Source organism: Sinocyclocheilus grahami, unplaced genomic scaffold (assembly GCF_001515645.1).
Source record: "Sinocyclocheilus grahami isolate Dianchi unplaced genomic scaffold, SAMN03320097.WGS_v1.1 scaffold1509.1, whole genome shotgun sequence".
Classification (NCBI taxonomy): Eukaryota; Metazoa; Chordata; class Actinopteri; order Cypriniformes; family Cyprinidae; genus Sinocyclocheilus; species Sinocyclocheilus grahami.
This window is the reverse complement of record NW_015506688.1, coordinates 37,905-48,148: the sequence shown is the minus strand read 5'-3', so window position 1 is coordinate 48,148 and position 10,244 is coordinate 37,905. Positions and strand designations below refer to the sequence as shown.

The following is a 10,244-nucleotide window of genomic DNA, read 5'->3' as shown; positions in this document are numbered from 1 at the left end:
GTAAGAGTTTTTTTTTTTTTTTATATATATATATATATATATATATATATATATATATATATATATATAAAAAATTCTATTTCAGTTTTGTTAATTTAGTACTTGTATTATACATTATTCCAGTTAGTTGGCAAGGCATCATGTATTATTTTCATGTATAATTTTATTTATTTTTTTATCTAAGAATTGTTCTATTATTACACTTAAATTTCAGTCAACAAAAAAACTTTTTAATCTGAGGTATCATTTATGTCTGTAGCACAAACGTGGGACAATTTATGTGCTAAACATCCCTAAGTGATAAGCCTGGTCATTATTGTTAACTAAAACCTAAAAATTATTTTTTTATTTCAGCTAGTTACCAAAGCAGCATTTATCATTTTTGTTTAAAGTACTAAAATGACTAAAACAGAATAAACTAAAATTAATAAATAAAAAAAAGCATATATATATATATATATATATATATACCTAATAAAATGACAAACGCAAAACAAACATTACTAAAATTAAACTGAAAACAAAATAGAAGATTAAAATCTAATTCACTATTTTAGAAATGGTATAATGATGTATTAATGATGCTAAAATGGACTAAACCTGTGATTCCAGACGGTCTAACAGGTGTTTCTTGTGTCTGCAGGTGTTGATCGTGTCATGTACGGCGTTTGCAGGCATCCTGTCGCTGAACTATCAGCGTGAATACACCGTCTGGGTGCTGCCGCTCATCATCGTGTGTGTCTTCTCCTTCCTGGTGGCCCACTGCTTCCTCTCCATTTTTGAGATCGTAGTAGACGTTCTCTTCCTCTGCTTCGCCATCGACACCAAGTACAACGACGGCAGCCCGGGCAGAGAGTACTACATGGACAAGGCTCTTATGGTGGGACGGTTTCCCATTCATTTCCTCTGACCTCAAGCTCAATGAAAAATTCATTTCTACGAGTCTTGTGTTTGTCACATTAAATATGTTGTTGGTGTCTCTCTGTGATCATTCATGTAGGAGTTTGTAGAAAACACCAGGAAAGACACGGAGCGTTATGGCAAAGTAGAAGCAGAGAGTCGGGAAATGAAATCCATGGTGAGTTTAAAAGGACAATTATTATTTTGATCAGATTTCTTATAAGAAACACCTTTTTAATGCTGCGTTCCAATCAAGTTTGATATTGCACACGTTGTAAGCCCATCTTAAAGAGGTATTTTACCCTCATGTTGTTCCAAACCTGTATGAGTTTCTTTCTTCTGTTCAACACGAAAGAAGATATTTTGAAGAATGTTGACGGTAGCCATTGACTTTCATAGTATGGAAGAGAAGAAAAAAAAAACACTATGGAAGTCAATGACTACTGTCTAAATTTTCATTTTTGGGTCAGCTATCTCTATTAGACTTTTGGAATCACTTTCCCATCATGCTCCAGCATCGCAATGACATCTGTGGAAAGATACACATGAATGCTTTGCTTTATTATACAGGGAAATGCTTGTTTCTCTAAACAGCTTTTTTCCATTTTTTTAAATAATTTATTAAAAGGAATGGATCACTCAAAAAGGAACACTTGCAGAAAGTATACTCACTCTCAGGCCATTAAAGATGTAGATGAATTTGTTCTTCATAGGAACGGATTTGGAGAAATTCAGCATTACATCCCTTGCACTGCAGTGAATGGGTGCCGTCAGAATGAGAGTATAGACAGCTAATAAAAACATCACAATAATCCACACCACTCCAGTCTATCCATTATCATCTTGTGAAGTGAAAAGCTGTGTGTTTGAAATAAACCAATTAAGACATTTCAACTTTGCACCATTGTTTCGGGTCAGAATACGAGTCCAGTATCCATAATAATGCTTCCTCCAGTCCAGTGAAAAAGTCCATCCCCTCTCACATCGAAATCCACCCACATATTTGTTTGGAGCTGTTTTGGATTGTAAACAGTGCTTGATCTGTGCAGATTTCCCTCATATGATTCAGCCGAAATGACTATTTCACTAGAGAAAGCTATATTATGGATAGAGGATTTGTATTCTAGCCAGAAGCAACAGTCTGAAATGAAAAACATCTTAATAGATGTTCATTCTTACAAACATGCAGCTTCTCACTTCAGAAGATGTTAACAGATGGGCTGGAGTGGTGTGGATTATTGTGATGTTTTTATCAGCTGTCTGGACTCTCATTCTGACGGCACCCATTCATTGCACTGGTGAACAACTGATGTAATGCTACATTTCTCCAAATCTGTTCTGATGAAGAAACAAACTCATCTAGATCTTGGATGCCCTGAGGGTGAGTAAATTGTCAGCAAATTTTCATTTATCAACTATTCCTTTAATGACTTACATCCATGTGATGGAGAAAGTAATTACATTTTGATTAAAGGACTACAAAGACATTTATCTGTAATTTTGAATAACCGGCTGTTTTTGTGTATAATGTACCTTGAGACTCCACAAAATAGTCAGTAGTGAAGGAATTCCAGTGTTTCTTGTTCTTCAAACACGGTGAGTCAAAGTCTTGGCTGATTACGTGCAGGTGGACGTGACTGAAAAGAAATAAACATCTTAAACATTGCATTCATGACAAGCCCCGCTCTCCCCACATCAGCAGCCAATCAGGACGCAGACGTCTGTACCTCATGCTGGGGATGGCGTGATATCCCAGACGGAAGCGCAGTTTGTGAGCGTCAGGGCACTGCTGCAGCATCTGATCTCCCACACGCTGCATGTGTTTGAGTAGCTCCACGTGCTCCAAGCGCAGAGCCTTCAGACTGGAGATCGAGTCCCACGGCAGCACCAGCCAATGGTACCGCGCCTTTGGGTACTTGTCCTTGATGACCACAACCCTGTCATCTTTATACACCTGAGGATAAAAACTGGCAGCTGTTAATATATTTTTAAATGTAATTTATTTCTGTGATCAAAGCTGAATTTTCAGCATCATTACTCCAGTCTTCAGTGTCACAAGATCCTTCAGAAATCATTCTAATATGCTGATTTGCTGCTCAAGAAACATTTCTTATCAATGCTGCAAACAGCTATTTTCGTGTGTTTTTTTCAGGATAATTGAATGCATAGAAAGCTCAAAGGAACAGCATTTGGAGTAGGAATCATTTGCAATGATGTAAAAGTCTTTATTGTCAGTTTCAGTTTTTGATTCATAGGATTCAAAAGAAATGAACAACTTATACCTGCATCTTGGGGTCCTGCATTGACACTTTAAGCCCTTGGCTCCAATGGCCAGCAGATTCCTGGGAAACAAGAAAGTTTGCAGTGCTTTGGTTTACAAAGAGGTCAGCATTAAAAAAAAAAATCTTTAAAGGGGTCATATGATGTTGCAGCTATCCAGTGTGTTATGATTGGCCGAATACCTCAAGCGTGAGATGGAAATGTTATGCCCCACACCATACTGTGATGCTGTGTCCCGGCCGGAGCGATGATTCAAATCCATTTTTGGAAGGACAAACAAAGTAGTTTTGCTTTCACAATGAACAAAGCCAAGAGTGAGCGGCGGCGGTGGCCTACAGTGAGCAGAGGCCGGGAGCTAGATTGAGGAACGGCCGGCGGGCTAGAGTGAGCAGAGGTGGCGGGCTTGAGAATGGGCTGGACTCCGCTTCTTCCACGGTGAAAGCAGATCCAGTGATCCACAGTACAAAGTTGTTGTATTTCCTCAGCAACCAGCACCGATCAGCTCCAGGCATGACGAAGCAGATATCGTCCTCTTTTGGAAGACCAAACAAAGTAGTTTCGCTTCATGACATGGCGGCGGCAACAACAATACTACAGCGAGAATAAAAGTTACGCCTTCTTTGCGTGAACATTTGGGCGGCGTTATGCAAATCTTCCCACATAGTGACGTAGACATGTGGGGGCGTGTTAGAATGAGCTGTTTTAGGTAGGCGTGGTTGACTCTTAACTTTTATAAAGAATATCTCTTTGGATTTGAGACTTTAGTCTTCGCAACTTTACAGATCTTCTTTATGCACCAAGAGCTTGTAACACTCCAAAGAGAAAGGAAAAATTGAAATCCCATCATATGACCCCTTTAATATAGACCTTCAAAATTTCTCTAACCAGCTCAGAAACTTTGTTTTAAATTTAAAAATAGGCAAAAATATCAGTACAATACAAAACTACTCCCTAAAAGTCCTTAATTACAAGTATAAGCTATCATCACAAATTATTGCAAATTCCCGACCAAATGAAACTCACAGATTTATCAGATCCAGATGATGGTATCTTTTTTGGTGGAGGCGAATCGTCTGACATTCTGTGATGGTCTGATGCTGTGTTTGCAGGGCTCTTGATCTTCTCTGCGTTCCCCTCAGAGCTCATCCGATGGGCTCTTTTTGAAGGTTTGCTCAACTCTGCGGCAGATCTGGGTGTGGATGTGTCCTCAGTGAACCTCACTCTGTAAGGATACTGCTGATTGACCATGTAAAGTCTCTGGCCTGGCTTTACGGTCACCTGATTGTAGAGGTGGGCGACATGTGGTTTGTAGGATGTTAAGACCAGTAACCTGTGCAATACAGCCTCAATTACAAGAGAACAGGACATTTGTAGACATTATAGGTATGCTAGATGATGGATAACACATAAATGATGGTTAGTGTACATGCTCTAAAATGTTACAAATATATGTTAGTAATTATTGCTTTTCATTACTGTGTTATAATTATAATAAATGTTTATTTAGTGAAAATAATGTGGAATTCTAATTTGATTATTTTTTGTCTGTTTATGAATGGCACAGATGCGCGGTTTCATTTACTACACACACACTGAAGCACGCCTGACACTCACAGTGATTTCAGCATCTGCCGTCTCACTAAATGAGGACGTAAACACATGAACAACATCTCCAGAACTGCTCTAAGAGTCACTTCATGAGCATTTTAGCGTTTGATTTGAGTAAAACTAGCGTCATATCTCATACACAGAACTGTAAAGGTATTCACGGCAACCTGTCAAAATAAAAATCCGGTTTGATTTGAAGACATTGTGCCTATAACTATTTTTCAGTAGAATGTACATAGCCTCCTCCTCCTCCTCCTACTACTACGTAAAGTCTCTGGCCTGGCTTTACGGTCACCTGATTGTAGAGGTGGGCGACATGTGGTTTGTAGGATGTTAAGACCAGTAACCTGTGCAATACAGCCTCAATTACAAGAGAACAGGACATTTGTAGACATTATAGGTATGCTAGATGATGGATAACACATAAATGATGGTTAGTGTACATGCTCTAAAATGTTACAAATATATGTTAGTAATTATTGCTTTTCATTACTGTGTTATAATTATAATAAATGTTTATTTAGTGAAAATAATGTGGAATTCTAATTTGATTATTTTTTGTCTGTTTATGAATGGCACAGATGCGCGGTTTCATTTACTACACACACACTGAAGCACGCCTGACACTCACAGTGATTTCAGCATCTGCCGTCTCACTAAATGAGGACGTAAACACATGAACAACATCTCCAGAACTGCTCTAAGAGTCACTTCATGAGCATTTTAGCGTTTGATTTGAGTAAAACTAGCGTCATATCTCATACACAGAACTGTAAAGGTATTCACGGCAACCTGTCAAAATAAAAATCCGGTTTGATTTGAAGACATTGTGCCTATAACTATTTTTCAGTAGAATGTACATAGCCTCCTCCTCCTCCTCCTACTACTACTACTACTACTACTACTACTACTAAAATGAAACAAACATGATTTTTCAAGGAATAATCACAAAACATTTCTTCAATGTTTTAATTTTAATAGTAAATCCCCTTTGTTTGCCAAAAAAAATCTTGTTTGCTTAATTTTCAATAATTACAAGATAAATGATCGATTAAATTAATGTTTTATGCCTTTACTTGATAACCAGAAAAATGTAAATACACAACACAGAATTTCTGTCAAAAAATCACAAGGCTACTTTAAGAAAAACTAAATGAATAAATTAAGTTGTTTTATGCATTCAAATAATTAGACATGCTAAAACACAGAATTTGGTAACAATAAAAAGTATAAATAATATGGTGAGAAAAAATAAAACATTTCATAGGGCCCTAAACATGTAATTTTTGTTAAACGTTAAAAACAAATTGGTGTGAAAATGTATAAGTTTCATGGTTTTAAATAATTAGACATGGTTTTTAATTAATACAATTTAATTTAACTATTAAAAAGGAGTCGCGAAAAATTAAAATGGAAAAAACCGGAATCCAGAAAATTTTTTACGGAATTTAGGAACCTATTTAGGCCCTAACTATCCCTCAGCCTTGCCGCGCCCCCCAGGTTGGGAACCACTGCTTTATTCTTTTAAAGAGGTCATATGATGCTGTTTTAAAGATCATTATTTGGTGTATTTGGTGTAACAGAATATGTTGACATGCTTTAATGTTCAAAAAACACATTATTTTTCCAATACTGTGCATTATTGTAGGTCCTCTATGCCCCGCCTCTCTCAAACGCTTCGTTTTCTACAAAGTCCCTCCTTCCGACAAGAGCAGTCTGCTCTGATTGGCCAGCTGACCCAGTGCATTGTGATTGGCCGAACACCGCAAGCACGCGTCGGAAATGTAACACCCCTTACCATAATCACGAGCTTCATCTTTCAAAATAAATGTAAAGACAGAGCCCGAAAGGGGAACAGAGTCGCGTGACAGACACAGTGATAAAGCGGGTATGTGTGCAGTACACAAGCCACGGTTAAGACAGCTGACTCCACTGTGATGTGACTTCTTATCTATGCACAATCAGCTTGTAACACTCCAAAGAGAAAGGAAAACTTGAAATCGCATCATATGACCCCTTTAAATGGATACATTAATCGTGTTTATAATTATTTTTTTTTTTAAGTGGAAATCAGTTTACTAAATAATGTAAACTTGACTGACTGCTTCACTTCCACTTTAAAGGGATATTTGTGTTAATGATTTATTTTTATTTATACTTTTTAAAATAATTTTTGTGCAATTACTTGCCTGTCAATTGAGTTTGTGTTTATTGTGCACATGTTGTTTATTACTGCATAAAATGTATTAAAATATACGTTTAATTTCATAAAGTACAAGTTGATTTCAAAATACACCTAAAAATCTCATCTCGTTCTCGTGAACCCAGTCTCGTGTCTCGTCACACCCCTAGGAGATAGTTTGTCAAATACTGTGAAAAACCTGTGTTTGCTATTTTGATGACACTGTACCCGATTGCCTTTGCCCACAACCACATCGTCCACATTTGTAGGATTGACGCCCAACTGTTAAAAAGTAAACAAACGGTTCAAACATGCAATATTAGAATTTGCAGATTTCCTTACTATTAAAATATCCATTACATTATGCATTTCTCTTTTAATATTTACTATAATATTCTAGCATACCTGTTTAACAGTGATAAATCCCCTGTTGCAATCAGCTCTCAATTCAACTGCAAGAAAACAAAAACATATTAGTGTTAGTTTCATGAATAAAGCCTGGATCTCTCAATTGCTCATATAGAAAAAACATCTCAACCTTGTTCTCTTGAGCACTTTTTGTCTTTTATCTTAGTTTCTGGCCCTCGGCCCAGAGTCACGGAGTGTTGGTGATGAAGCTGGATGGGTTTGTGTGAATCATCTTCACTTACTAATGAGCACACAGACATCTCCCTGAAAACATAGAATGAAATAGTTCGATTCTTTCGAGAAACTAACAGCATACGCGGTCTAAAGTGCTTCTCTAAACTCAGCATGCATCCATCACTTACCCGCTGGTGTAATATATCTAGAACAGAAAGTGTTGCAGATGAAAACAAACCACTGGGAGCTGAACAACACTGCAGCACGTGACGCACGATCTTCTTCTTCTTCTTCTTTCAGGTTTAATGGCGGTTGGCAACTCATCTCAAAGGTGCATTACCGCCACCTACTAGACTGGAGTGTGGGCATTAGACTGACATCAAAGGAGTGGAAGAAATAAAAAATAAATAAATAAAAATAAAATAAACAAAAGTCCCCTATTAAATTCTTTCACTTAACCCAGTGTTTTACACTAAATAACAAAAATTAAAAAAATAATATTAATAAATTGCATATTCTCCCAGATGTTTTCCCTAATAAATGCTCAAGTGTCATGCTTTGTTCATCCATTTGTGCCTTTATAAAGGTACATTTGCCACGAAAGTACCTTGTAAGGTACAGGAAATGGTCCTTTAGATGAAAACTGTGGACCTTTGTTTTAATTTAAAGGTACAAAATCAGTTCTGACAGCAAAGAGTACATAATTGTACTTTTAACAAGGTATGTTAGATTATATCATGCTCTCTGCCAAATATTTCTCTGAGTTTGTCTGTTTGTGTTCTCTCTTCCTCCACGTGTTCCCCCTCTCCATATCTCGTTTTTATCTGCTTGTTCAAGGTTTTGCGTGTAGTCTAGAATTACAGGATGCATCTGGGAATAACTTTTATAAGTTATTCTTATATGACACACATAGTAATGCATATCCTATTGGATGAGAGGGGTGAGCCCGATCTCATGAAAATGCATAAATAGTACGCCAAATACAAACAGAAAAACGTACTATTGATATGCAGAAATTTTGACGTGCATATGATACGCACGTGTTTGACGCGCATATAACAAGCAGTTTATTGGCGTGCATTTATTATGTAGTTTTCACGTGCACATGATCCGCATCTACGGCTTCTTCTTCTTCTTCTTCTTTCAGGTTTAATGGCGGTTGGCAACTCATCTCAAAGGTGCATTACCGCCACCTACTAGACTAGAGTGTGGGTATTAGACTGACATCAAAGGAGAGGTGGAGAGAGAGAGAAAAAAAAAGGAAAAAAAAAATTTACTTAAAAAAAAAAATCCATATTAAATTATTTTACTTAACCCAGTGTTTTTCAAAAATAACATGAATAAATTGTGTATTCTCCCAGATGCTTTCCCTAATAAATGCTCAAGTGTCGTCCAGTGGGATGTTTTCCTATTCTGTGCAATGTTGTATTTAAACCAGTGTGACCCATTCTAAGACGTGAGACTAACATCTCCTCCCTTGGGCTTCTGCCCGCTTGTGACCTTGTGACTACTTGATTTTGTATACTGTATAAATGACGTCCTGTATCCGCTGTGTTCCAATATTCCTGCCAGTGAATGTTCATATCCACAACTTCATTTCCTTCCACCCCTACATGGGCAGGAACCCAAAGGAAGGAGACAGCCATTCCCTTATTATGAAGTGTGAGAAGCAAGTGGAGTATTTGATATATGAGGTCTTGTCTACATGACGCTCTCCCAGATTGAATGCTTAATAATGCTGATAAACTGTCTGAGTCTATAACGACACCTTGGTTCTGATTATTTTCTTCCACCCACCCTAATGCCAGTAAAATTGCTACTAACTCCACAGTGTAAACTGACAGGTAGTCTGTTGTCCTCTTTTTGACTACTACTTCATACCGAGGAATAAAAAATGCTGCACCAGTACGGCCTGTTTCCGGCTGCTTTGATCCATCCGTAAATATGAATAATTCCTCTTGATACTGCTCTACATAGTTTTGAACTATTATCCAATGTGGCATTATTTAATGCAGTTACTGGTGATGTTTTAAATGCTCTGGTACAAATCCGGAGTGCCTGTGCCTGCTCCACATCAAGTTTTTTAAGGTTAGATTCCGATGCTGACATATACGCTAAACAACCATAGTCAGAGGCAGTTCTCATGAGAGCCTAAAATAAATGTTTATTAGCGATGCTCTACTCGCTCCCCATTCTCGCCCTGATAGACATCTCAACACGCTGTTGATCTTCTTACACTTATTTCTGACCTTATCAATATGCTGACACTAAGTCAGCCTCTCATCAAAGAGAACTCCTAGAAACCTCACCACCTTAACCTGTTCCAAATCTTGTCCATACAACTTCAGTGGCACTACTTTGTGGCGCTTAGAGAAGCATATAACTTGAGTTTTTGGGATTGAGAGTTTAAATCCCCATTTATCTGTCCATTGTTCAACTTTCTCTATTGCATTTTCTTTCTTAGATATTCTACATTTCGACCCCTAACCCAGAGTGCTCCATCGTCTGCATAAAGTGACTTACCTATATTTCCACTTACCTGATCAAAAATGTCATTTATCATAATATTGAACAGTATGGGGCTGCAAACACTACCTTGTGGGGTACCATTTTCCACTATATGCCTACTTGAATACTCTATACCAACCTTAACTTCTATTGTTCTTCTGTCCAGGAAGTCTAATACCCAACC

The 10,244-nt window shown here is 37.5% G+C and overlaps 3 protein-coding genes across 3 annotated transcripts in view; 2 read left to right on the top strand and 1 right to left on the bottom strand.

Annotated features, from left to right (window-relative positions):
* LOC107570817 (choline transporter-like protein 1) overlaps window positions 1-1,189 on the top strand; it is a 14,466-nt gene extending 13,277 nt beyond the window's left edge. The window contains exons 13-15 of the mRNA XM_016257083.1: window positions 644-880; window positions 1,001-1,078; window positions 1,157-1,189. Coding sequence (XP_016112569.1) covers window positions 644-880; window positions 1,001-1,078; window positions 1,157-1,189 — 348 coding nt within the window. The remainder of the gene's footprint in view (window positions 1-643; window positions 881-1,000; window positions 1,079-1,156) is intronic.
* A 190-nt stretch (window positions 1,190-1,379) lies between these two features.
* LOC107570816 (aprataxin) lies at window positions 1,380-7,967 on the bottom strand. The gene is made up of 9 exons (XM_016257082.1): window positions 7,741-7,967; window positions 7,509-7,642; window positions 7,376-7,422; window positions 7,199-7,252; window positions 4,204-4,458; window positions 3,183-3,242; window positions 2,628-2,854; window positions 2,434-2,537; window positions 1,380-1,429 (listed from the first exon to the last, which is right to left on the bottom strand). Exons 2-9 carry the CDS (start codon window positions 7,636-7,638, stop codon window positions 1,380-1,382), a joined length of 927 nt encoding a protein of 308 aa, XP_016112568.1. The 5' UTR covers window positions 7,639-7,642; window positions 7,741-7,967.
* Window positions 7,968-9,084: 1,117 nt separating this feature from the next.
* LOC107570815 (oxysterol-binding protein 1-like) overlaps window positions 9,085-10,244 on the top strand; it is an 18,075-nt gene continuing 16,915 nt past the window's right edge. The window contains exon 1 of the mRNA XM_016257081.1: window positions 9,085-9,230. Within this exon, the coding sequence (XP_016112567.1) occupies window positions 9,085-9,230 (146 nt within the window). The remainder of the gene's footprint in view (window positions 9,231-10,244) is intronic.